At 45.8% G+C, this 27161-nt stretch overlaps 1 protein-coding gene across 4 annotated transcripts in view; it reads left to right on the forward strand.

Moving 5' to 3' along the window:
- CUL7 (cullin 7) overlaps positions 1-27161 on the forward strand; it is a 62130-nt gene that overhangs the window by 13295 nt on the left and 21674 nt on the right. The window contains exons 4-15 of one of the 4 annotated variants that reach the window (XM_061625467.1): positions 6200-6403; positions 6482-6715; positions 7191-7326; positions 9892-10076; positions 11490-11865; positions 14579-14777; positions 15996-16203; positions 16684-16859; positions 17611-17819; positions 18641-18857; positions 24966-25071; positions 26098-26325. In XM_061625467.1, the coding sequence (XP_061481451.1) occupies positions 6200-6403; positions 6482-6715; positions 7191-7326; positions 9892-10076; positions 11490-11865; positions 14579-14777; positions 15996-16203; positions 16684-16859; positions 17611-17819; positions 18641-18857; positions 24966-25071; positions 26098-26325 (2478 nt within the window). Of the gene's footprint in view, positions 1-6199; positions 6716-7190; positions 7327-9891; positions 10077-11489; positions 11866-14565; positions 14778-15995; positions 16204-16683; positions 16860-17610; positions 17820-18640; positions 18858-24965; positions 25072-26097; positions 26326-27161 lie in introns of those variants that run through there. The other 3 variants (XM_061625468.1, XM_061625466.1, XM_061625469.1) reach the window with 3 other exon arrangements.

The raw sequence follows: 27161 nt of genomic DNA on the forward strand, positions 1-27161 counted from the left end.
GAGACTTCTGTTTACAAACAAAGTTCACACTTCCCTGCTTCAAGCCGCCGTCCCTGGAGTTTCGCTTGACCGCACAGTCTCTTTGAAGATGCCCACGAGCCCCACAGGCATAACAAGATTTCAGCCGTTGCTGTTCTTGCTTGTTTTCCTGTCTGCTGCTGCTTTCCTCTTTCAGCTTGGCTCTTTGCTTTTCCTCAGCACTTTTCGCCTCTTGTCTCCGCTGCCATTCCTGGGTCAGCTTTTCCTCAATAAACGCAACGTTCAGACCTCCGTCAGGCATGGCTTCGAAAGCCATGACCATATTATTCCAAGTCCCATCGAGCGAAGCCAGGATCAGATAGGTCTTCTGAAGTTCAGAGTGCTCGACGCCTCGGTCCATCAGCTCAGCAAACAAACGTCTGAATTCCGTGAGATGCTCACTCATTTCGCACTCACCCGTGAAGCGCATCTGGTAAAGCTTCCGTGCCAAACACAATCTAGATCCCGCAGTCTGTTGCACATGAATGCCTTCCAACACGTCCCACATCTGTTTGGCGTTTGTAACATCTCTCACGTGTAGAAGTTGAGAGTCTGATAGAGCCAGAAGTATAAAAGCTTGCGCCTTCTGATCTCTACGTGTCCAGGCCGCGGTCAGTACCGCCGGAGGGGGTCCATCTATAATGTCCCATAAATCCTCTTTTATCAGCAAAGCCCTCATCCTTGGCTTCCAGCTGGCAAAATTCTTTTCCGTCAATCTTTCCATTGTCATGCCTCCCCCAGACAGGTTTACAGCCATGTTGCTCACCTCTGTCTGGTACAATCAATCAAGCTGCCCTCTGGAACTCCGTCTGCCTTTCAGACCAGCAACTTACTCTTGTGTAACACGCTGTGGATCTGGGCCCATAACCCCTGTTGACGTGTGTGCGTTGTTGCGTGAAACAGCGTACGTTACGTTGGAGTTAAGTTGCTCAAGAAACTTCTCAGATGCATTAGATCAGGTTAAGAGTCTTTTATTAAGACATTATGGCTTAAGGCTTTAAGATCCCCCCCTCTAGGAGAGAAGTTCTCAGTTCAAAGACATTACACAGAAGACTCAGCTCAACACAGATAGCTGCTAGAACTCTCCCAGTCTATCTTGATGCTGCCATGACAACGGCCTTGGCTATCCATTCCCAGACTGGGCAAAGACATAACTTCTCTTAGCTACAGATTTCCACACTTTCAGACTTGATGGAAAAACACTCAGTGACAGTGTGGTTCAATGGTCAACATCCCCATCCCCTGTGGTCAGTTTCACCTATCTTTAGCATGATTGGACGGGAGTAAATCCCACTGAACTCAGTAAGCATGCAAATGATCAATCCATTCTCAGCAAACTTGGACAGGATCCCATTTCTTACGTCCCAGATTAAAAAGCAGAGAGATTCACTAATAGGCAAAAAACCTTGTGATGTAAGAACATACCAATAGCCAACAGATATTTCTATAAAACTTTAAAAAGCAGGGAAATTGGGCAGCTATAGTGGAACATGTGCCTCTGAGCATATGGTGAGGGATGGTAACACCTGCCACCTCCAAAGATGAAGAATTACATTTTTGTACGTTTGTTGGTGTTCTTCCTACTTTGCTTCTTTCCTGTGTTACTACTGTTTTTACAGAGAATCTAACCTAGAAAATTTTATTCCTCTCTGTATTCATCCTAGAAATCTGTGTCAAATTTATTTTTATTAATTTCAAAGCCTTTTTATTGGTCAATGTCATATGATGGTGAAGACAGCCTTTTGTGTTTCAAACTGGAGGTTATGCTCTGTTTCTATTTTGGGTGCATTAACAGTTGAATCTGAAACTGCAATTTGATGTCAAATGAAACTGATTACAATATGCTACTTTATTATTATTATTATTATTATTATTATTATTATTATTATTATTATTAATTAGACTTTTATACCGCTCAACTAGCAATAGCTCTCTGGGCGGTGAACACAAGAAATACAATAAAATCACACAATATAATACAACAGAACATATAAAAATAAAACAATCTAAAATCAGTTACAACACATTTAAAATTAAGTTAACTTAAATTAAAATGCCTCGGAAAAGAGGAAGGTTTTAATTTGGCGCCGAAAGGATAACAATGTCGGCGCCAAGCGCACCTCCTCGGGGAGACTATTCCACAGTTCGGGGGCCACCACTGAGAAGGCCCTAGATCTTGTCACCACCCTCCGGGCCTCCCTATGAGTCGGAACCCGGAGGAGGGCCTTCGTAGTAGACCGTGGTGTACGGGCCAGTTCGTATCGAGAGAGGCGTTCCGACAGGTTTCGTGGTCCCGCGCCTTATAAGGCTTTATAGGTTAATACCAACACTTTGAATCTGGCCCGGAAGCATATTGGTAGCCAGTGCAGGCGAGCCAGAACAGGTGTTATGTGCTCGGACCGCTTGGTCCTTGTTAACAATCTGGCCGCCGCATTTTGCACTAGCTGTAGCTTCCGAACTGTCTTCAAAGGTAGCCCTACATAGAGCGCATTGCAGTAGTCCAAACGCGAGGTTACCAGAGCATGTACAACTGATGTGAGGTCCTCCTTACTCAAATAGGGACGTAGCTGGGCTACCAACCGAAGCTGGTAGAACGCATTCCGTGCCACCAAGGTTACTTGAGCCTCAAGTGAAAGGGAAGAGTCTAAGAAGACTCCCAGACTACGAACCTGCTCCTTTAGGGGGAGTGTAACCCCATCCAGGACAGGGTATATATCCACCATCCGATCAGAGAAACCATCCACCAACAGCATCTCAGTCTTGTCAGGATTGAGCCTCAGTTTGTTAGCTCTCATCCAGTCCATTGTCGCGGCCAGGCAACGGTTCAGCACATCGACAGCCTCACCTGAAGAGGATGAAAAGAAGAAGTAGAGCTGTGTGTCATCAGCATACTGATGACAACGCACTCCAAAACTCCTGATGACCGCACCCAACGGCTTCATGTAGATGTTAAAAAGCATGGGAGACAAAACCAACCCCTGCGGGACCCCACATTGGAGAGCCCGCGGTGTCGAGCAGTGTTCCCCAAGCACTACCTTCTGGAGACGGCCCACCAAGTAGGAGCGGAACCACTGCCAAGCAGTACCTCCAACTCCACGAGCCTCTCCAGAAGGATACCATGGTCGATGGTATCAAAAGCCGCTGAGAGATCAAAGAGAATCAAGAGAGTTACACTCCCTCTGTCTCTCTCCCGACATAGGTCATCAAACAGGGCGACCAAGTCCGTCTCAGTGCCAAAACCAGGCCTAAAACCCGATTGAAATGGATCTAGATAATCGGTTTCATCCAACAGCGCCTGGAGCTGGCCAGCAACCACTCGTTCCAAGATCTTGCCTAGGAATGGAACATTTGCTACTGGTCTGTAGCTGCTGAAATTTTCTGGGTCCAAGGAAGGTTTTTTCAGAAGTGGTCTCACCACCGCCTCTTTCAGACAGCCAGGGACCACTCCCTCTCGTAAAGAGGCATTTATCACTTCCTTGGCCCAGCCAACTGTTCCATCCCTGCTAGTTTTTATTAGCCAGGAGGGGCAAGGATCCAGTAGCAAAGTGGTTACACGTACCTGTCCAAGCACCTTGTCCACGTCCTCGAGCTGAACCAACTGAAACTCATCCAATAAAACATGACAAGACTGTGCTCCAGACACCTCATTAGGATCAACTGCTATAAAGTGGGAGTCTAAGTCCCGGCGGATGCATGAAATCTTATGCTGGAAGTGCTCAGCAAACTCATTACAGCGGGCCACCGATGATTCTACCATGTCCTGTAGGCCTGGATGGAGTAGCCCTCAGACAACTCTAAAAAGCTCCGCTGGGTGGCAAAGAGATGACTTAATAGCGGCAGCAAAATGTTGTTTTTTCGCCACCCTCACCGCTCCTACATACAGCTTGATAGAAGCACAAACCAGCGCATAATTGCATCCGTCGGGAGTTCGTCTCCATCTCCGCTCAAGCCACCTCCTACCTTGTTTCATCGCTCTCAGCTCTGGAGTATACCAAGGAGCTGTATGAGCTCTACACAGGAGAGGGCGCGCAGGAGTGATCGTGTCAATATTATTATTATTGTTGTTGTTGTTGTTGTTGTTGTTATTATTATTATTATTATTATCTTTATTTATACCCCGCCATTTTTCCAAAACTAGAACTCATGGCGGCTCCCAGATAAAAAATACATATAATTAAAAGCAATGACTCTAGCTGTTGGGAAAAACAAACTTGGCCTGCCCAAGATGAGTGTTTTTAGCCTGTTATGCTTAAACTACTCCACTTAAGGAAAAGTGGGCATGGTCAATTAAAAACATAGAGCACACCTAGAATTTTGTTAGAATATATTTCACCTCCCACTGTTTTATCTTGTGCAAACTGAGACACTCCTCATGTCCATTGCAAACTATTCTGCAGAACAGTCAGTGCCATTATTCAACAATTGTTTTTGGAGCTTTTTTTTAGTGTTGCAAAGTGTTGCTGTAGTTCACGTATTCACAGAAACAAAAGCAAAAGAGAATGATTTACTACAGGAAACCACTAAAATTACAAAGTAAATCAAACATATTTAAAGTGACTATCTGAACTATATAAACTATTTTAATATTGTTGCTTCCTTCCTGCTAAAACAAGATCAGCACAGCACATGTCTTGTTTCTGTTATTTGGGCTGATTGCAGGTGTTGCCACCACTTACCATATGCTCAAAGGCCAAATTCTTCCAAGCTACACAGGAAGTGGATTGGACTGTGAAAGACCAACCCAAAGTGTGTTTGCATTTTTACAAATTTGTAGGGCAGTACAATATCTCAGAGAGGAGGTGAGGTCTCCTGCTCCCCTGGTGCGTTCACTATAGCTGCCCAATTTCCTTGCTTTTTAAAGTTTTATAGAAATATCTGTTGGCTATAGGAATGTTCTTAAACCGCAAGGTTTTTTGCCTATTAGTGAATAAGAATATGGAAATCTGTACATTTATCTTTCTTTCCAGTGTTTCTCCATTCTGCTTCGCTCTGAGTTGTATTAAACTTTTAATATTAAACCTTTGCAGAGTAGGCCCACTGAAAGGAATGAACCTAAGCTAGGAAACTGCAGGAAGGGGGAGTGTTGTTGCAGTCAGGTCCCACTTGCAGGCTTCCCATAGACATCTGGTTGGCTAGTGTGAGAATAGGTTGCTGGACTAGAAGGGCCATTGGTCTGATCCAGCAGGCTATTAAGTTCTGGTCACCTCTATTAACTTCAGCAGGCAGTAGGACTACCATTGATTGTCACTGTCTGCCTTGCCTATCCCATCCCTCACAAAAACAACGTAATAAAGAAAAATGAAATGTTCATGACTGATAGGTTGCAGTGAGGTCTGTTAGTGGGAGAGTTATAGCAGTTTATTTTCATGATGCGAAAATCAAATGCCTGTGTTTGGTAGGTAGAATGTAAATAAAAATGTCCAAGAAATGGTCCAATTGGTTCTCCATTTACACCATGTTGTTTCCTGTAACTTAATGTATCTGGTAGAGCAGTCGTTCCGAACCTGGTGCCCCCCAGATGTTGTTGGACTACAGCTCCCATCATCCCGAACCATTGGCCGTGCTGGTTGGGGCTGATGGGAGTTGCAATCCAAAACATCTGGAGGGCTCCGGGTTGGGGAAGGCTGCGGTAGAGACATTGATTTAGTTCAGAGACTAAGTGTGCAGCTAACATGCTTATTTTCACATAGTGTAACACAGGTGTGAGGAACCTTTTTCAGTCTGAGCTACATTCTTTCAACCCGTGGGAGAGCCCCTAGTGGCAAAAAGTAGGCAGAGCAACAGATGTGACACTTGCTTTATTCAGTAGCCTACGCACCTGTCACACAAAACTCAAAGATTACTACACACACCCTCCATCCAACCTGGGCATTATCACAGTTCAAGGAAACATTTAGCAGGGCTGCTAAAGGGTCTGGGGAGAATTCCAGACAGAGAGGCCTGGAGGGCCTCCTGTGGCCCCTAGGCCGAGTGTTCCCAACCCTTCACTTAATATTTACCTAGTGAGTCTTTAAGACCTTCGGCTCAGGCTGAGGGGAGGCAGGTTGAACTCAGGAGCGTGGAGCGTATGGGGTTTGTCAGAGGTTGAGAGTTGGCATGGAGTGAGCCGAGGGCAATTCTGGATTTAGGGGAATGAGAGCAGCATTTTCTGGCAGTGGGTGTGATCATCTTCTTCTTTCAGATTCCAGGGAAGCTGCTGTTTTCTCTGGTGAAGCGCTACCTGTGTGCCACCTCCCTCATGGATAAGCTGAGCAGTGCCACAGAGCTAGGAGGGGAGCATGCGCACTCTGAGCCCTCCAGTGCAAACTCTGGGGAAAACAAAAGGCTGCAGTGTGAGTTTGACTTCAGCATGGCCATGGCTAACCTTATTTCAGAGCTGGTGCAGGTAATGGGCTGGGATCGCAATCGGGAACTTCAACCCTTCAAGAGAAAGCAACCTCGAGTAGTTCCGTCTATCTTCCAGCCCCAGATTCCCACATGTGCCACCACCCCGCCAGCAGCCACACAACTATCCCAGAAAGAGATCGGTACTTTCAGATTGCGCTCTGCCTTCCCTAGTCGCAACAGCTATGTGGAGTATGTGCAAGAGAAACTGGTGCGTGGCATGTGCGTGCGCATGTTGGAGGACTATGAGAAAGTCTGTGCGGGAGATGAGGGCGAGTTCCTCCAGAGCAATAATGGCATGCCACCTGTCCAGGTACTGCTGAGTTTGGGGCAAGGTTGGGATGGGAAGATTCCAGGTGCTGGTACCCATGGGGTGGTGGAAGCTGTGGGAGGGCTGACGTCAAGGTTTGATTTTGGGGGAATCAGAAGCTGTAGCCCAGTGGTAGAGCATCTGCTGTGCATGCAAAAGGTCCCAGGTTTAATCCCCAGCCATCGCCAAGTAGGGCTGGGAGAGAACTCTGTGTGAAATCTTGGAGAGCAATTGCCAGTAAGTGCAGACAGTACTGAGCTAGATGGTCCAATGGACTACCTCGCAGCCTCAGTACAAGGCAGCTTCCTATGCACTGGCATCTATGGCATGAACAACAGAATCACTCTCCTGTCAAGGGAAGGGTGTTGGTCTAGCTAACTACTGAACGATATAGGAAGTGTTTAAGGCAAGATCACCCGTCCTTGGTTACAGGAAAAGGAGGCTGAGTAATTTTCTATGTTGGGCTTCATTTTTCCAGGTTTACTGGGAGTCTCTGGGCCGCACATACTGGGTGCACTGGCACATGATTGAGGTTGTTTGTCCCTCCAGGCATGCAGAGCAGAAAGCCCAGCAAAAAGTATCTAGGCTTACTGATTCTCTGAGACAGGACACAGGTAAGACAGTGCTGGGATATTACCTACACATTCTGCCCAAGCTGCAAGGGCAGATCTCTGCTCATTGTTCCAGACTCTGCCTTTGAGCTTCATTCTTGTTGCTTGCTCCTTGTCTGAAGGCTGCTTTCAACTCACTCTGGCTCAGGTTTGCTCTTGAACAGGTGGAACTGGCTGCTGAAAGGATATTCTTCCACCCCCCCTTGCCATTATTGGGAGGGTTCATAGTTCATTAGTAGAGCACATGCTTTGCATACAGAAGGCCCCGAGTTCAGTTCCTGACATCTGCAGTTTAAAGGATCAGGTGATGGGCCGTCAACTTGGATAGCTTTAAAAGAGGATTAGGCCAATTCATGGAGGTTAAGGCTGTGCATGGCTACTAGCCTCAAGGGTTATGTTCTCCCTCCACTGTCAGAGGCAGTATGCCTCTCAATACCAGCTGCTGGGAATCACGACTGGGGAGAGTGCTGTTGTACGCAGGTCCTGTTTGCAGGCTTTCCATAGGCATCTGGCTGGCTGCTGTGAGGACTAGGTGCTGGGCTACATGCGTCCCTGGCCTGATCCAGCAGGGCTCTTTTTAAGTTCTTGTGGGATGCTCGAGATCCCAGAGGGAGCTTCCACATGGCAGCTTATTGTGGACTTGGTGCTGCTCACGTATGCAAGTCTTGCACGGTGTCTGCACCATTTCACTTGTGCCAAAATTCCATCCTATTATTTCACCCCCCCATTTAATCCAGATTTACCATTTCCATAGATTTTATTTTTATTACTTTGTTTTACATGTTGGATTTCCCCAGTCCCTTGGCTGTGCTGCAGCACCTCTGCCAGTAAATGTCACAGAAACTGAGCTAGATGGACCGATAGTCTGACTTGGTATAAGGCGGCTTCCTATGTTCCTTCTTACGGATGATTTCGTTGGCTGTGAATTGATTGAAGCCTGGGGATCAGAGCTCATCTCACCCCTGAGCAGTAGTGTAATGGCAAATTCAGATGTGCAAGGTCCCTTAACAATAGACACAGCCACACCTCCCTTTTTTTTGCTGCTGGGTTGAGAATGAGATCCTTGTCAATGCCTTCTCTCACAACAACAGATGACCCTAGGAGCCAATAAACATGAAAAGAGAGAGTGTTAGGTAGTGAAAAGAGTCTTCTCCGTGGCTGACTCTCCTCCTTTCACTTTGATTGCCTCCAATCAGCAGGAAAGGACAAGGAAGCATGTTGGAAGACTCTTCTCAGGGCTAATTGGCTCATAAGATGCTGGAGACATAGGGACCATGCTCCCAAAAAAGGAAGGGGTCTAAGAACCCTTGAGATCCTGGACAACTACACCCCTGTCCCTGAGCTCACTGAATGGACTTGTTTTGTTGTTATGTGCCTTCAAGTCGATTACGACTTATGATGACCCTATGAATCAGCGACCTCCAATAGCATCTGTTATAAACCACCCTGTTCAGATCTTGTAAGTTCAGGTCTGTGGCTTCCTTTATGGAATCAATCCATCTCTTGTTTGGCCTTTCTCTTTTTCTACTCCCGTCTGTTTTTCCCAGCATTATTTTCTTCTCTAGTGAATCATGTCTTCTCATGATGTGTCCAAAGTATGATAACCTCAGTTTCATCATTTTAGCTTCTAATGATAGTTCTGGTTTAATTTGTTCTAACACCCAATTATTTGTCTCTTTTGCGGTCCATGGTATGCGCAAAGCTCTCCTCCAACACCACATTTCAAATGAGTTGATGTTTGTCTTACCCGCTTTTTTCACTGTCCAACTTTCACATCCATACATAGAGATCGGGAATACCATGGTCTGAATGATCCTGACTTTAGTGTTCAGTGATACATCTTTGCATTTGAGGACCTTTTCTAGTTCTCTCATAGCTGCTCTCCCCAGCCCTAACCTAATTTCTTGACTACAGTAGGGCCCCGCTTTGCAGCGCTCCGCTTTACAGCATTCCACCGATACAGCGGTTGTCAATTGCAGAAAGGCCCCGATCCTACGGTGCTTGTTCTAGTTTTACGGCATTTTTCGGGCGTCGGGCACCATTTTTGTCAATGTTAATCAATGCGTTCCGCTTTACAGCGGATTTCGCTTTACAGCGGCGGTCTGGAACGGAACCCACCATATGAGCGGGGCCCTACTGTATTGTATTTTTAAGCCTCCCATCTGTAGCATGGAGATGATAATATTGATGCACCTTACACAGACATTGCAAAGATTATATGTAAAGCACATAGAAATGGCAGTATATAATTATCATTTCTATTGGTTTCCCATCTTTCGTTATATTTCCTTTCCTGCCCGTTTGGTTGTGCATTAGCAGAGTCATCCTATATTCACATCCTTGGGGGGTAAGTCCTATTTAAGTCAGGAGGACCTACTTTTGCGTAGACATGTTTAGTATTGCACTGTAAGAGGTATAGAATTAAAGTTGCTTTGCTGGTTGAACAGTGGCGGCCTCTTCCCTCCCCCTGAACCAGTTAGCGGATTTCTGCATTGAAGGTAGCATTTAAAATGACTGTCCCTTGAGAAGCCATAAAGCACCCCTCTGTGATTTTGTGTCTACCTCCAGTTAACCAGACAATGTACTGCAAACCCCTTGGGAGACTGTACTCCCTGCCTTACCTGGCGGATCAGATGAATGAGAACTCTGGTAATCTGAGCCGTGCCGAATGGTGGGAGATTCTCTTCTTCATTAAGAAGCTGGAACAGCATGAACAGCAAGAAGTCATTCAGCTCATCCAGCAGAACAAGAAGGTAAGTAGCTGGAAAGATTCAATAATGGGAGATGGATTTAAGGCAGAAATGTACAAATGCCTCTCTGTTTCTACTGTTACACCATTTTCCAGGACAAGAATGTTCTATGTCCCAAAGATCCCTTTCCCCATCCTTCACTCCTGTCCCAGTATACGGGGGCTGACTTTTCTCAGATTGTATAAAAAGATTCAAGGTGAGCCTGCAGTTGTCCTAGAGAATATCACTGGAGTGCAAGAAATAGTTAGCTCTCTGGACTCTCTGCCTCTGATGGCCCAGTTCATTTTATTTAATTCATAGAATCATAGAGTTAAAAGGGACCTCCAAAATTTTCTAGTCCAACCCCTGGGCAATGCAGGAACCAACTGCTATACCATCCCTGATAGGTGGTCACTGATCCTCTGCTTAAAAACCTCTTAAAAACAGAGAGCCCACCACTTTCCAAGACAGACTGTTCCACTGTTGAACAGCTTGAACCATCAGCGTGTTCTCCCTACTGTTCAGGTCCAGGTCCTACCCACTGGAGCAACAGGAAACAAATGTCTTTCTTAGTTAAACTTCCATCTTGCAACCATCAGGGCCATGAAGAGTAGAAAGTAAAAACGTTAGTGTCAATCAATTCATCAAATAGACAGCAAATAAAATTTAAAAAATCATAGTGGTTTAAAAGGTTTTTAAAAGTTTTAAAAGCCTGGGAGAATAAACAGTTCTTTGTCTGTTCCCTGATACTGAAATGACAACAGCATCTAGGCACCAGGTGAACCTCCCTAGGAAGAGCGTTTCAGAGGCTGGGCCCCACACCAGCAATTGCTGTAAACCACCCAGAGAGCTTCGGCTATGGGGCTGTATATAAATGAGATAGGTAGGTAGGTTGGTAGGTTGGTTGGTTGGTTGGTTGGTTGATTTCTCTCCAGTCAGCACCCACCTTATCTTAAGAGTGTGGTGGTGTCTAGAGGAGAGCCTCTGATCACAGTCTCTGATAAGGTGGACTGGCACAGGTGCAGATGGTCCAACAAGGACCTGGGCTCCAAGCCATTTAAGGGCTTTAAAGACAAGCACCAGAACTTTGAAGCTGAAGCTGATTCAACAGAGGTGAAATATGAGTCCACCAGCCCAGTCCCAGTTTCTAGCCTACTGCTTGTATTTCGAACTAACTGCAGTTTCTGGACCATCTTCAAAGGGAGCCCCACATACAAAGCATTGCAATAGTCCAGTCTGGAAGTTGCAAGAGCATAGGTAGCTGTGGCCAGGCTATCAACTGGTGGAAGGTATTTGGGCCTCCAGTGTCAAAGTTGAATCAGTGAGCGCCCCCAGACTACGAAGAAGTCTTTTGATTTTATGGTTTTGGCTGTGGTTGGCCTTGGGAGCATTGGCTGCAGTGGGGTCTCTGTACATCAACTCTTTCTGTAATTCAAGCTGTCAGAGCTGAACGAAGAGGACCTGATCCCACTGTCTGTGTCAGTAGAGTTAGCCAAGAAGGTGTTGCAGTTCCTGAGCAAGCACTGCCAGAGTTGCACCCAAGGTGACTTGCTGAACTCCCACGTCTATCTCAAGTACTCTTTCAGCAAAGGAGGAACAGAGCATAACTGCCAAAATGTGGACGTGACCCCTTCAACGTGTGGTGATCTTTCTGAAGCCAAAACATCCAAAAAAACAAAGAAGAGCTCTCCCTCTGCTGAGGTGCCTTCTCCAGCTCCATCCAGGGCAGAGAAAACGGACACACAGCTGATTAACGAGCTGCTCAGAGTGGAAGGACTTTCCTTTCCAGACACACTGGATGAAAAAGCCAAAGGTAAGTGTGCTACACGGATACCCTGGCTTATCTTTTGGTTCCAGAGATGTTGTCTTTGGACCAAACTAGATATTAACGGCAAAAGCCACCAAAAATAGGAGACACATATCTGATCCCCACTTCCCCCTCTATAACTTCTGTATAGTTTACCTTGTGTTGTGATATTGCTGTCCTGGCTCCCAACCAGAGAAGCAGACTCAGGATTTGGTGACTGGGTTTTTCTGCCTTAAACCTTATTCCAGAAATCAGAACAAGGATCTAGCATCACATGCTGGCCTAAACCAGGCTAGGAACAGGCATCCTAGATGTTGGAAGCAACAGTAGACGAGTTGTCGCAACAGCAAATACAAGCAATGCCACTTCTATATATACAGAAAAAGGAGGACACTTTACACTATTAATTCAGGCTCTTCTCAGCACAAGCTACAAGGCCAGGGCTATGCCCTGGGGTGGTGGTGGACAAAATTGGCCTACTTATAACTGTCTCTCCTCTATCTGCCATGAGCGTGGAGACATGCCAGTCTCTGACTCTGCTGGGTCACTTTCATTTTCCCCTGCCTGAGAAATTCCAATGTTTTTGTTCATGCTTATCTCTTTTGCCGTTATGCTTGGCCTTGGTGCCAGCAGAGAGTCCTCACCAGGCAGCTTCGAGGCTTCTGGAGACACATTCTCTGTAACCCCCTCATTTCATTTCCTTCATCAGTGCTGGTCATGTCCTCCTGCCCCAGGGTCAGTAACCCCTTCTCCATCATCCCAACCTTGCCAGGGATTCTCCTTGGGGCCCATGACAGTTACATTTCCCCATTCCTGCCCCATGTCGTTGGCTGTGGGGGCAGAAAAGCAGAATGTCACAACACAAGGAGAGCTTTATTAGATTTAGGTATAGAAGGAGGGGGAGTCAGACATGCATGTGCTCTTTTCTGCAGTAGCCATGTGTTTCTTGTTAGGTCTAGTTTGACCCTTTTTATCTGTTTACCAATGGGAAGATGGTGTATGCATAGGATTTGATGTATCTGTAGTGGTTTTGGAGAGTCCATTCTAGGGTCTGCTGATATATTGGGGAAGTGGATGAGGATATTTGGCTTTAACACTGCAGTGAACAATTCTATAATTATAGAAATGAAAATTCTACATGTATTCTTTGCATTTTTAAATAAACAAATACACAAATATTTGTTGTTCTAGTCCAGCCTTTCCCAACTAGTGGGCCACCAGATGTTGTTGGACCACAATTCCCATCTTTCCTGACCATTGGCAATGCTGGCTGAGGCTGATGGGAGTTGTGGTCCAACAACATCTGGTGGCACAGTAGTTGAGAAAGGCTGTTCTAGTCAAAGACCTGTTAGAATTTTCCCATATATATTGCGGCAGAGTGCAGAAATAATTAATCTGTTAAGATTGGTAGCTGAAAGAAAAAATAAAGGTTTATTACTACAGAGAGGTAAAGTCATACATGCTGAAGCAGCCATGCGGCCTGCATTCATAGAGCTTACTAACTAAAAGAACAAAGATAGGAAGGGAAGGAGAAATGCCTGCAAAAACAACAAACACTTTAGAGGAGGAATCAGCAGAGGGAAGAATAGATTGCCTTTCTGTCTATCGCCCCCCACTGGTTCAGGTTGCTTGTTTCATGCTTTTGTCCTTACTCCCAACAAGACAATGACAAATACAGTATGTACTTTGACAGAGCTGTAAAACTTTTTATTTCAGCAAACCTAACCAGCCGTATAATTTAGTTACTTATATTTGTTTTAAAACCTTTGCATTGATTTTAATCTGTTTTTAATGATAGTTGTTTTATATATATTTGCTTTTTAATTGTTTTATGGAATTTATTTGTGCTTTTTATGATTTTAGTCGTATATCACTCAAAGAACTCTTAAGCAGTTTATACATCTTTCTAAATGTTTTTAATTTCTGTAAACCGCCCAGAGAGCTTTGGCTATGGGGCAGTATATATAAATGTAATAATAAATATAAATGTAATAATAAATAAAAATGTGATAATAATCATATAGTAATGCAAAAAGTTTAAAATTCTCAAGCTGAGCATCATAGCAGTAATACAGAGACATGTGTGGAACAAACATTAATTCAGATTAAGTCTCTGTAACTCCACAGCAGTCTCCAGCAATTTTATCTAGCTCTCCCATTCCGATATTGCTTGCTTTAGTTGGGAAAGGTACAATATCTGTTCAGGCTTTGAAGATTAGTCCTAACATTCCCCCCGCCCCCCAGGATTTGCATATAGAGGGGCATGGGGGCTCACATAACAATGAAAGGCTGGTTTGTAAGGCCATAGGGACTTAGATCAGGAGCTGGAAATACAGTGGTTTTAGATCCCATTCCCCATCCTTGTTTTCTAAACTGCCAACATGCTGCTAAGATTGGGGGGGGGAGAGTGGGGGGATTTTAAAAAATAAAACTATGAGTAAAAATTCTCCCATACTTTTCAAATGAAATCTTGAGATTGCAAGGATGCTACGGCATTGAAGACCATTAAAGATCTGAGTTGCTGGCTTGATGTTGCCTGTGTAGGTTCTTCCTACACCCTCTGATGGGAGGAAGAGGGCCTCAGAAAAGGAGGGCTGGGAAAGCCTATAAGGACAGCAGGTCTTGTGCACCCTGGGTGACTAGGGAGGAGCAAGTGGATGGGAAGATGCACAGATTAAACTGACTGAAGGACCGTTGTGCTGATAGACCTGTTGGTCAGCTTTCTGCAGTGTGAAGCTAGCAGGGAAGGAAAGCACCTTGGAACAGCTGGCAGAGGCCTTGGAGATGATCCAGAAGTCCAGCGGTGACACCGAGCGGCAGATGGCTGGTCTCAGATTCATCGCCAACATCTTGGAGAAGGAGCCTGGGCAAGAGAGACAAGAGAAACAGGTCAAAGTGGGGAGTGAACTCGCCATAAGGTCAGTTCTGAGTTTTGTTGTTTTGTTTAGATCCTCTGCTTCCAACAGGTTCTGGACATAGGAAGGTGCATCAGACCATTGCCCCATCTAGCTCAGTATTGTCTACACTGACTGGCAGTATTCCTCCAGGGTTTCAGACTGGAGCCTTTCTCAGTCCTGCCTGGAGATGATTATTATTTATTTATATCCCGCCTTTCGGCCAAAGGCCCTCAAGGCAGCTTACAAAAAACACAAATATAAAAATACAATATAATACGTCAATAAAACAATACAATTTACAAAATACAATTTACAAAAGTTAAATAACTGCTCTTAGGCTAACAGTGTAAAATGCACGACACTTGAAGGAAAAGGGACAGGGAAGAACAAGGAAAAAAGCACGCTCAGGCAGCAGTTCTCAGAATTACAGTTCTTATCATGACCAGCTGGAATGGAAGCAGGTAGCCTGATAGCATGGTGGCTACTGGAGAGGGCAAGGGCAGCTAGTCGCTCAGCAGAGGCAATGAAACAGCTCACGCTCAGCAGAGGCGATGAAATTGCTGGAGATGCCCTACCTGGGGATTGAACCTGGGACTTCTTACACAAAGCACCTGCTCTGCTGGTAGCAGTCAATGGGAGGGTTCACTCCCTTCCCAATGATGAGCATTGCTGCTGGTTCCAGGGAAGGTTAAAGCATGGTGAGGTCAGCGTGATGTGGGTGTGGCAGCAGAAGCACAGGATTGGCTCCATCCCACACTGAATGAATGAAATAACGCAGGAAGAGGGATCTGCAACAAAACTTTGCAGCGTTAGTGTTGCTGTTCATACACTCCATTCTGTCCCATGTTTTGCATTTTCTCCCCCCACCCTCCCTCTTGTGCTTTTGTAGTGTTGTTTTGGCAACTTTAAGCAAGAGCGCTCGCATCCTGAAACAGAAGGCATTATACCAGCACCAAAATAACATTAACATCCATTTGTACTGTGAAAGATTTGGGTGGACAGAGTTCTGAATAAAACAGGAGACCTGGTGCAGTGATGCTTTGTGCAAAGATGAACATCCACACCTTCCTTGAGCATGCTTCTCCTCAGCTTTTTAAGTTGAACTGGGCTCTAGATTTTAGCACGATGAATTATTTTTCTGTCCACTCGCAAGACCTATTTGTCCTCCTGCATGGTCCCAAACCCATCTCCAAGGGCCAGACTCATGTGTGATCACTTACCCCCTTCTGCTGCCCACAGGGAGAAAATGGTGAAGATGCTGGTGGAGCTCCTGAGCCACCGAGTGGAGGAGACGCTGCTTGTAGTGTTGGCGCTGCAGGTGCTATGTGGGCTCCTGGCAAAGTATGACTGGCGGGTCCTCTTTGCCACCCGAGGCGGGCTCCCTTCCGTGCTGTGCTGCATGCAGGAGCATTCCAGGTCCGCGCCGGTGCAGCAGGCTGGCCTAGCAGTACGTTCCCTACTGTATGCTATAAAACAGGAGCCAGGTGTTGCTGAACAACAACTCCCATCAGCCTAGGCAAGCATGGCTAATGGCCAGGGACGATGGGAGTTGTCGTTCAGCAATATCTGGAGGGCCAAAGTCCCCACACACCTGCTATACAGAATCTGTGTGACTTTATTGATTTATTTATTGTTGCATTTCTATCCTGTCATCCCTCCAAGCAGCTCAGGGTTGTGTACATGGTCCTCCTATTCCCCCTCCCGCATTTTTATCCTCAAAACAACTCTGTGAGTTCAGTTAGTCTAAGACAGACAGTGCCTGGCCCAAGCTGACCCTGACCATGGTAGCCACCGGTCTGGTGTGTTTACAGCCCTGGGACAACACCTGCTGTGTTCTGATTCTTTGAATGAAGAGAGGAGATTGTGAGAGGGCTTCCTGATTGCAGCTGATGTTCTCTGCCACTGAGCTGCTGCCTTTGTCTCCCAGGTGTTGAAGGTGCTCTTGGGTGCTGGAAATTGTGAGCTACCCGGTGCCCATGGGAAGCCCTACCCTCTGACGATGCAAGAGATATTTGCTGGGATTGGTCCAGCTTCCAGCAAGGACTGTGGCAACTTGCTCTGTGCCATCCCTGCAGCGATTGAGAAGATGTTGAGGACACCTGGGTAAGGTCAAGGGGGAATCTTGGTGAGGTAAAGGAGCACTGATATCTGAGGCTAAAGAGAGCCCAGACTATGGGAAAGATGTGGGTCATCCTGTTTCTATTGAGCTTCTGGAGTGAGGATTAACTTCCTCCACCTTGAACCCAGAGCCGAGCAGGCAGGCTCCTAACCTTCCTTGGGGTGGAAAATGCTGCATGAACATTTGCTCTATTCTATCTTGTTCAGGGGTGGGGAACCTCAGGTCTGGGGGCCAAATGTCTTCTCCATCTGGCCCTTGGAATTTTCTCCAGGCCACACCCCTCACCAGCCCTGCTTCATACCCTGAGTGTTTTGGCCTCGCTGGAATGTGTCGCTGAACTCTGATAATGCCTCTTGCTTATCTGGAAGGAGGACAGAGAAATGGAGAAACTAACCTTGTGTAAAGCATAACATTTACATTTGTTGCTCTGCTCACTTTGGCCTCTGGCCCCGCCCACCACTGTCATGTAGCCCCAGAAGGTTGCCCAGAAGAAAATGTGGCCCTTAGGTTGAAAATGTGTTCCTACCCCCATAGAATCATAGAGTTGAAAGGTACCTTAAAGGTCATCTACTCCAGTCCCCTGCCAATGCAGGAAACCCATTACTACAACACCCCTGATAGGTGGGCCATACAGCCTCTGCTTATAAAATGCTAATGGGGGAGAGTCCTCTCTGCTTCCTTTTTTCAGACTCCTGCAAAGCATTCAGTACAGTTTCTCTTGTCCTCTTTCCTCAGGGCCTCAACTGCAGTTCAAAATGGGCTCCTGGTACTCAACAAGCTGATGGACCACCACAAAGGCCTGGCAGAGCAGCTGGGAAACTGTGACCTCCACTCAGTCCTGCAGAGCTGCTGCCAAGCTGGCCAGAGCTCCAACGGGATGCTGGCTCGGATAGTGCTCAACCGTCTGGCTGAACATAAGTTGCCAACGACCCAGGAGAATGCAGGTATGAAACGGTATCCCAGCCTAGTGTTAACAATCAATCTCTCTTCCCAGGGAACTCTGGGAATTGTAGTTCTGTGAGAGGAATAAGGGTTTGTCAGTGCCCTTGACAAACTACACTTCCCACTTGCTTTGGGGGAAGCCGTGACTATTTAAAGGGGTATGATACTGCTTAAAATGTATAGTTTAGAGAGGCCCAGAGTCAGAAAGTGTTGCAAAGCAGCCTAATGTAGAATCCCAGCCAACACATGGGGTTGTATTCAGCTAAATACTACACAAAGTAGACCCACTGAAATTAATGAACCTAAGTTAGTTATGTCTGTTAACTTCAATGGGTCTACTCTGAGTAGGATACATTGGATACAGTCCAATCACACTCTCACCATCCATTCCCCTGACGGCTACAATCATTTGTTACCTCATACATTATCTCTGTCAACCAGCCACTCACACACGTTCATAAGCATATCATGAGGGGTAATCAACATCACTAGTAGAGATGTGAAGGCCTGGGGGGAGAAAACAGAAACATTTTGGAAGGAGGGGCAAACAGGATGGGTTTTTTCTGTTTTTCCCCCCCAAAGCCTTTTTTGTTTTTCTGAAAAATTTGAACTCTCGCTCACTCGCTCTTTTCAGTTTCTTCCCCCCAGGCCTTCACATCTCTAATCACTAGTGCCCTGGGGGTGGTTTTTCTTTTTTTAAAATTTGGTGTCCGTCCCCCCCCCTCCCGGAACTTAATAAGGTTTCTGAAAACAACACAAAAACTGTCAGGCCCTGGGCAAACCTCTAGCTCTGCCCTTCCAAATGTTTTCCCTCCTCATCTAGTCTCTGGGGCCTCCTTTGACCTGAAGGACGTCGATGTTCCCAAACTGCTGAGCAGCCTCTACACAAGCCGCGCTTGCAAGGAGCTGGCCTTGGTGCTAGAGCGCTGCATCTACGCCTGCCCTGAGGGGAACACTTACAAGTTTCTGGCGGATGTGCTTCTGCTCAAAGGCTTGGTGAAGCTGGGATCTGAGAAGGATGTACTACTGGAAATGTTACGGTAAGGTTGATGGAGCTCAGTGCTGGAGCATCCGCTTGGCACCCCCGAGGTCCTCCTTAGCTCTTAATGAAAAGCATCTTGGGCTGCATACACATCATCTATTTAAAGCACACAGAGTTCCCCAAATAATCCTGGGAACTGTAATCTATCCCTCGCAGGTCTACAACACCCAGCCAGCACCTTTAATAAACGCCAGTTCCTAGGATTCTTTGGGGGAAGCCACGTGCTTTAAATGTGTGGTGTGTGCACAGCCCTGGATAGCAGGGCTGCTAATCCCTAGAGAAGGGTGGTCCGCCTTTCTTTGTTTTCTGTTGAGAGCTGCATTCCCCAGAAGATGATTATTGGGGGCCTCATGCGGTGGTAGGCAGGGCATGATGAACCCTTTTCTGTTTCTGTTGGTGCCACGCTCTTTTCTCTCTCTCCAATGGGTAGCCAACATGGCACCTGCAGCTGTTGTTGGACTCCAACTCCCATCAGCCGCAGCCAGCATGACCACTGGTCGGGGGTGATGGGAGTTGTAGTCCAACAGCTTCTGGATGTCACCGATTCCACTACCCTTCTCTACGCCACCTCCTTGTCCCTGTTTCTCTCTGCCCGGTGGTTTGCTGGGAGAAAGACAGATCAGCTCAGTGGGTAGAGCACTTGCTTAGGATGCAGAAGGTCCCAGGTTCAGTCTCCAGCATCTCTAGGTAGGGCTGGGAAGCCCTAGAGAAGTGTTGCCAGTCAGTGTGGACAGTACTAAGCTAGATGGACCTGTGGCCTTACTCCGTGTAAGGCAGCCTCCTACATTCCTCTTGCCAGACGTCTGAACTGATGGCTTGCAGAGGGCTGTTGAAATTTGCTGAGGGCTGCAGGTTGCCCTCTCCTAGCCTAAAGGGTTGCTGCCAGTCCAGGGTGATACTGCTGGGCTAGATGACACTTAAGACATTATGGCTGGAATGCTGAGATCCTTAGAAGACGGTGTGTCAGCGCTGGAGAGTGGCTTACCACTGGCTGATCGACAATATGCCGGGGCTACAGATGGATAGTATTATTTCGTGAAGCTAGCCTAAGGGAAAGCTAACTGCTTGGGAATGAATTGTTCTGTAACACAGAGAGTTAATAAAATATTTACTGTGCAGTTCTGCAGTGTAGGTGGTATAGCATAGTGGGGAGAAGAGCCTGGCTGGGAGTCCAGAGTCTGTGAGTTCAAATCCCCGCACGTGTCTCCTGGGTGTCAAGGGCCAGCTAAAGATCACCCCCACAGGGAGTGGCTCAGGGGTTACATGCCCTGCCACCTGTGCAGCCGTGGGCAAGCTGCATAGTTCCAAGGAGCCCAGTTGCCCCCCAGCTGGCAGTTGCGGACAAGGAAGGGGCTGGCTTGTGTAGCTGTGGCAAGCTGAGCAGGCCCTAGCCAGCTGGGGAGGAGTAGCCTCAGAGGGAGGCAATGGTAAACCCCCTCTGAATACCGCTTACCATGAAAACCCTATTCATAGGGTCGCCATAAGTTGGAATCGACTTGAAGGCAGTCCATTTCCATTTTTTTTCTGCAGTGCAATTTGTTCGTTGATTTGGGGTTCCAGGATAGGGTTGGCCCAAGACATTTTGCTGCTTGAGGCAAAGGATGAGATGCCCCCTTCCACATATAGAAGCCAACTAGACTGGCAGCTGAATGTTAATTACTTCAACATGAAGTATCAGGAAGTGGAAGGTCCGTCGCTCGGTGGTCGAGCATTTGCCTTGCATGCAGAAGGTCCCAGGTTCAGTCCTTGATGTCTCCAGGTAGGGCTGGGAGAGGCTCCTGCCTGAAAGCCTGGAGAGCCACTGCCAGCCAGTGTAAACAGTACTGAGCTAGATGGGCCAGTGGTCTGATTCAGTAGAAGGAAACTTCCTATGTTCCTAAGGCAATGGGACAGTGTTCTCCACTGCACCTGAGGGTGGCAGATTAGTTTAGAGGTGCAGGATAGGCTGTATGGTACACACAGCTCTGTCTTCCAATGAAGGGACAATGCTGCCCCCCAGCATCTGCCATCTGGGGCAGCTGCCTCACTCTGCCTACTGGTAGGGCCAGCTGTGCTCCAGGAGAAATATAGGATATCAAATCCTGCATAATTCTCCCATGGAGTGTACATGGAGATGAAAATTGTAAATGATGTGCTCATCATGCACAATTTCACTTGTGTGGGATGGGCTCCCTCGCCCCTAATTACCTATATCCGGTTCATAATATATTACAAGGCATTTCAAGTGGATGTTCTGCATTTGCAACTTTGCGGCCAGCATTCATCAGATAAGAACAGCTGCTGCTGTCAGTGCATGCTCAGAACTTGATTACTTTAAAAAAAAAAAAAAACCTTATTGGGATCTCCTGAGCGGTTCTGACTCTTTTTAGTTTCCATTGTAATTTAAATGTTCAGGTAGGATGGCCATGTTGACCCAGGAAAGTTGTGATTACTCCAAAACAGTCCTGTAACCAGCCTTCCTTGATAGGTGGGGCAGCCACATTTCTAGGTGGGACCCTTGGGGGGGAGAGACGCATAGCGCCAGCCAATTCCCTCACCCACTGGTGGAGAGGATGTGAGGGCCAGGCCAGGGGAAGGGATCAGGCCTGTAGACAAGAGGGGATGATTAGGGGTGCTGTCCCCCTAAAGCTGTGCCCCCCCCCTGGATTTTTTGGGAGGAATTGTCTTCTTTTTAATTTGTGACATGACAGTGACAACCTCCATTTAAAGTATAATAGCTTGTTTTAAGGATGGGAGCAATTTAAGATTAGGACCCTCTGAAAAATTCAGTGAACAAGACAGAGCTAAGGATGGATTTTTCATTATCACAAACACCCTATAATTACTTAAGTGATCCTGAAAAAGGCGTCCTGTATGGTAGCATGACCCTTAAAGAGTTATATATTAGAACTTTGTATTGTGGGCTAGAGTTAAACTTCACCCATTGGACTTTTCTTTGCTCTGCTTTTCATTTTCATTTTATTTGTGCTGTCTACCTGCCAGCAATAAAGAAGCATGTTTGTTTTCCTCCAGTAAGAAGTAAGAGTTTTATTCTGCAGTTATTATAATGAGTAGAGCAGGATTGGGTGCTTATTGTTAAAGGGTGAAATAAAGAGATATCAAAGTGATCTGAAAAAATGCCTACCCTTTACTCTTTTAAAGCACTCACTATACTCACAATCATAGTGGCTATTTTATTCTTCTTTTTCTTGATTACTTTATGGCAAAGGATGAAAACAGCCCTAGAGGCATAGAAATATTGCTGTGTACACTGCAGTTAGCTAGCTGGCTGGCTGGACGCTAAGCTGTAACTTAGGCCTAATTTCTGATTTTCCTTATATGTGCAGCTCAGCATGAGGCCTTTTCAGGGTTTCTGGACAGAAAAAGAAACCCAGCAAAACCCAGTAAAAAGAAATTCCAATTGCATCCCACAATTAGTTTTTAACTGCTTAGTTTGTCCTTTATAGGGCAGCCAGTTAAAATGTTTTCCTTTGATTGTTCAACAGGAAGGAAAATCTAAAGGCCAGGAACAAGACTAGAAGGAGGGACTCACAAGGAGGAGTTAACAAACATACCCTTATAGTATTTTATTTTCTCTCTGTCCTTCCCTAAACTTATAGCATGGATAAGTTTGTTTTTCAGGTGGAATCTAAAACTGAGATACCTAATGTGGCATCAAAGCCAAGCTTATGAGCTCACTGTCTTTACCAAAGTAGTTCAGTTCATAAAGAATCAGAAAACAGGGACAGACTACACGTGAAAGGGGACTGTAGCTATAGGCAAAGTCAAGCTTTTGAGTCTGGTATGCCTGGGGATCTCTCAAAACAGGGTGATACAATTCAACAGATTGAACCTCATTTATGTAAGTTAACACCAGGGCCGGCTCCAAAGGGCAGCCAGGTGGGGCCCTGGCCGAGGGCTACGGGGCCCCTGAGGGACCCCTCTGCTCCCATTCCGTGATTCGCAGCAGGATCGCTGCCGTGTATTGCAGGGCTGGAGCTTCAGAGCCCCCCCCCATTGCCTCGCTGAACCTAACTTTCTCGGCTGTGTTGTGCAGCTGTGTCCACAGTGCTGCCCTTAACCAAAGCAGCGGCTTTAGCCCCTTAGGGAAACCTTGGCCGCCATCTTGGTTAAGGGTAGCCCTGCGCATGCTGTGCGCGCAACCGCACAACACAGCTGAGAAAGGTAGGTTCAACGAGGCAATGGCAGGGGCTCCAAAGCTCCCACCCTGTGATACGCGGCATCGATCCTGCTGCGAATCACAGAAGGGGAGCAGAGGGGCCTGGGGCAGGCTTGTGCCCAAGGGCCCTGGCATGCCTGGGGCCAGCCCTGGTTAATAAACTCTGGATGGAGAAGGAGTGAAGGGAAAGGTCACTGCTTTTCCCTTCTCCTGGCCTGGCCCTCTCATCCTCTCCACCAGTGGGGGGGGGATTGGCTGGTGCCATGTGCCTCCCCCCCCAAAGATACCCCACCTAGAAATGTGGCTGCCCCACCTCACAAAGAAGGCTGGTTAGAGGGCTGGAAGGGAAAGGCAGTGACCTTCCTTCAGTTAGAGAAAGTCTTGAGCGGGCAGACTTTTTGGGGGGCTATTCCAGATGGGGCTTTTGTTGTACACTTGCCCTGTCTTAGTCACTGAATTTTTCAGAGGGTCCTATTCTTAAATTGCTCCTGTCCTTAAAACAAGTTATCTTTCTTTAAATAGAGGTTGTCATTGTCTGTCGTGTCACAAATTAAAAAGAAAACAATTTCCCCTAAAAATCCTGGTTGGGGAGGGGAGAAGCACAGCTCTGGGGGTGGCAGCACCACAACCCCCACTACAGACCTGCCCCAAAGGCTAGGGGGCTCTCATTCCTCTTGCATCATGTAAATAGGGCAATGGCAAGCTTTACAAAAGCAAACGCGGACTTTTGGGAAATGAATGAAGGCTGTAAAAGTCCTTCAAGACCATTAGGAAACAAACAAACTAAACTAGGGATGGAGGAGAAATTTGATTCAGTTCACATTTAAAGCCGAATCTATCACATTTGCACTTTCTGAAACAATATGAGAACCGAAACCCAGCCGTCCTTTGAAATTCTCATGTATCTGAATTTTGTAATGCAGTTCTCTGATCGATGTTTACAAAAATGCATATATTAGGGGAAAGTATGCATTAAAATGAATATATTCATACACATAACATACAGAAATGCATTATATTAGGAAAAATTGCTTGCAGAAATGTGTACATTAGTCATAGAATCATAGAAAAGTAAAGTTGGAAGGGGCCTATAAGGCCATTGAGTCCAACCACCTGCTCAGTACAGGAATCATTGACTGCATACAAAAATGTGTTTATTAGGGTAATGAGAAGACGTGATTCACGAGAAAAGACAATAATGCTGGGAAAAACAGAAGGGAGTAGTAAAAGAGGAAGGCCAAACAAGAGATGGATTGATTCCATAAAGGCAGCCACAGACCTGAACTTACAAGATCTGAACAGGGTGGTTCATGACAGATGCTCTTGGAGGTCACTGATTCATAGGATCACCACAAGTCGTAATCGACTTGAAGGCACAGAACAAGAAAGGAGAAATTCTAAAATGCTGAAGAATCTTCATGAGTATTTTTTTAAAAAAAAATGCGAATTGCTGTAGAAATGTGGAGAAACTAAATGTAAGCCTGGGACAATGAGAAACGGAGAGAACTGAACTTGACAAATCCTTCCAACCCTACAACAAGCCCAACCAATTAATGTAAAGTTTGATCAAGCTCTCCAATCATTTTATAAATTTGTATCCTTCCCAAGGCACTAAAACATTATTTCACAGGGAGTACGCATAGTCGAATAAATAAATTAAGCACCAGGGCTGCTTTAAAAATCCCACGCTTTGTCAGTCAGGGGAAACTGTGCATTAAAAGAAATTAATAATATAAAAGAACTTAGAACTTCAGAAGAAAGGAGAGAATGCTTTTGGGTGGTTGCATAGCTGCTTGCACCTTGCTCATGAATTATGAGATAATTGGTGATAGGATTTTGCGTTCTAGTCCGGAGCAATCACTTTGGAAGAGCTGAGCTGTTGCTCTTAATATTGCTGTTTTCAGACCACCTTTCCCTTCCCTCCCTCTTCTTTCTGCTTTGGTCCAGGCTTTTGAACAAGTTTTTGGACAGTTCCTTGGAGGATGCAGTACCCTGGCACCAGTGCATTGAGCCATGCTTGTCTTCCATTAGTGCCCACATAAATGATCGAGAGGTAGGGAGGAAGAGTTGAAGGGGGCGGGGAAGGTGTGAGGAATTGCTGCTAAACTTGGAGTATCTTCTGTGATCCGTTCTCATATGTAATAGCCATTCTGTAGAATTCATTGAACAGACAATGCTTTATATGCAGGTTTTTCACTAATAATAAGTCCACTTAGTGTCTTCTTTGCCCGAGCTTTTTGTGAACAGTGATTTTTTTAAAAGTAATCTCAGCATTTTTGTGCCGACTGTTTATTATTTATTTATTATTTACTTATTTATAAATATATTTGTATACTGCTATTTCATTTAAAAACATCAAAGCAGTTTACGAGTTTAAAAAAACTCCTCGACAAATCAATAAAGAAAACCCCCAATAAAAATACAATAAAGACAGAGGTCGACTGTTGCAGAAAGACATCATCAACATCATGCACAAGCCTGACAGAACAGAAAAGTTTTCAGCAGGCGTTTAAAAGTTAAAACAGAAGGTGCCTGCTGAATTTCTCTTGGCAGAGCATTCCAGAAAACTGGGCCAATGACATTGAAGGCTGTTGTTTTATCTGGTTAAATTACTGCTATGTATTCTTTTATGTTCTTTGTATGCTTTTATATTCTTCTGATTTGGTGCTCTGCAGTTTGGGTTTTATTTGTGTATAAATTTTAAATGTGTTTTTAATAATCAAATTTATTGTTAGCTGCTTTGGCAAATTTAAAACTGCATAGAAGTGGGACAGAAATATTTGGAATAAATATAAAATGTCAGATTACGAACTGAGTGTTCCCATGCTGACATATGAAACACAGGAGATTTTTCTAGTGAAACCAGCACCCTGAAGCTGTCATTCTGATGTTGACACTGTAATTTCTCAAAATCTTCCTTCTCGCAAGTTGCCCTTCTCGTTCTCACCTGCATTACGAGGGACCCATGAAGAAACCCTAGAGGAGGGAAATAGAGTGGTGGAGAGAGATTAGCTAAAGGCCACCAAGGAAACCTTGTTGCCATACCAGCTGGAGAGTGCCACCTTCCCTTTGTCTGCAGGTTGTACAGGAGTCCGTCAAGTTCCTACACTGCGTGGCCACCCTTGACAGAGACTGTGCTGTTATGATGTGCTGCATGGGCACTCAGGAAGCCTTGACCGAAGTCATAGAGAAACACAGCTCCACTCTGCTGTGGGTGGCAGAACTGGGGGACCTCATGAGCAAGTGTGAGAAGTATGCTAGCCTGTATAAGAAGATGACGGCCAGCATCCTGGCTGGCTGCATCCAGGTGAGTCTGATACCCTTTCTGGAGATCTAGCTTGGGAGCGCAAGATGGGGACTTAGGATGCTGTGCTGAGCATTCACTGCATCTGGAGGAAAACTAAGGAAATTAACTGAGATGTCACAGAAGCTTTGCCTTACTATTGTCATTGCCTCCCTGGGCTGCTTTAGGACGAAGAGTGCATATACATTTAAGAAAATAAAAAGAAAGAAAGGGGTTCTTCCCCATCCCAACCCCTGAGTCTCAGATCAGGTTTCTTTTGTTATTAATAACAATAATTCATTTATGAATCACTTTCTATGAAACATCTCACCAACTGGATCTGATTTATCTTATCAGTATACTTTGCTGCTTGATCCTCAGGATTTGTTAAAACGTTACTTACCTGTTTTTGTACGAAAAAAATCAATAAAAAGCCTAAAAAACCCTCCAAAACATTAGCAATAAAATAAAACAGATATAGATGTAGATACATTTCATATCATTCAAATCCAATACAAATACAGACTGGGATAAACATCTCAGTTTAAAAGGCTCGTTGAAAAAGGTCTTCAACGGGCGTCAGAAAGACAACGGAGGCAGTGCATGTCAGATATGTAGCAAGAGGGCACTCCCAGGGCAGGTGCTATCACATTAAAGGCCCGGTTCCTGCATTGGGCAGAACAGTCCTCCCGACAGGATGGCATCTGCAGGAGGCCCTCTCTTGCAAAGCACAGTGATCATTTGGGTGCCTAAGGGAGGAGATTATCTTTTAAACATCCTGGTCCCAAGCTGTCCAGGGCTTTGTACAGAGTACCAGCACACCCTGAACTTTCATAACTCTACCTCTGCCTTCTTTCTTA

The sequence above is a fragment of the Rhineura floridana genome, chromosome 4 (assembly GCF_030035675.1).
Source record: "Rhineura floridana isolate rRhiFlo1 chromosome 4, rRhiFlo1.hap2, whole genome shotgun sequence".
Classification (NCBI taxonomy): domain Eukaryota; kingdom Metazoa; phylum Chordata; class Lepidosauria; order Squamata; family Rhineuridae; genus Rhineura; species Rhineura floridana.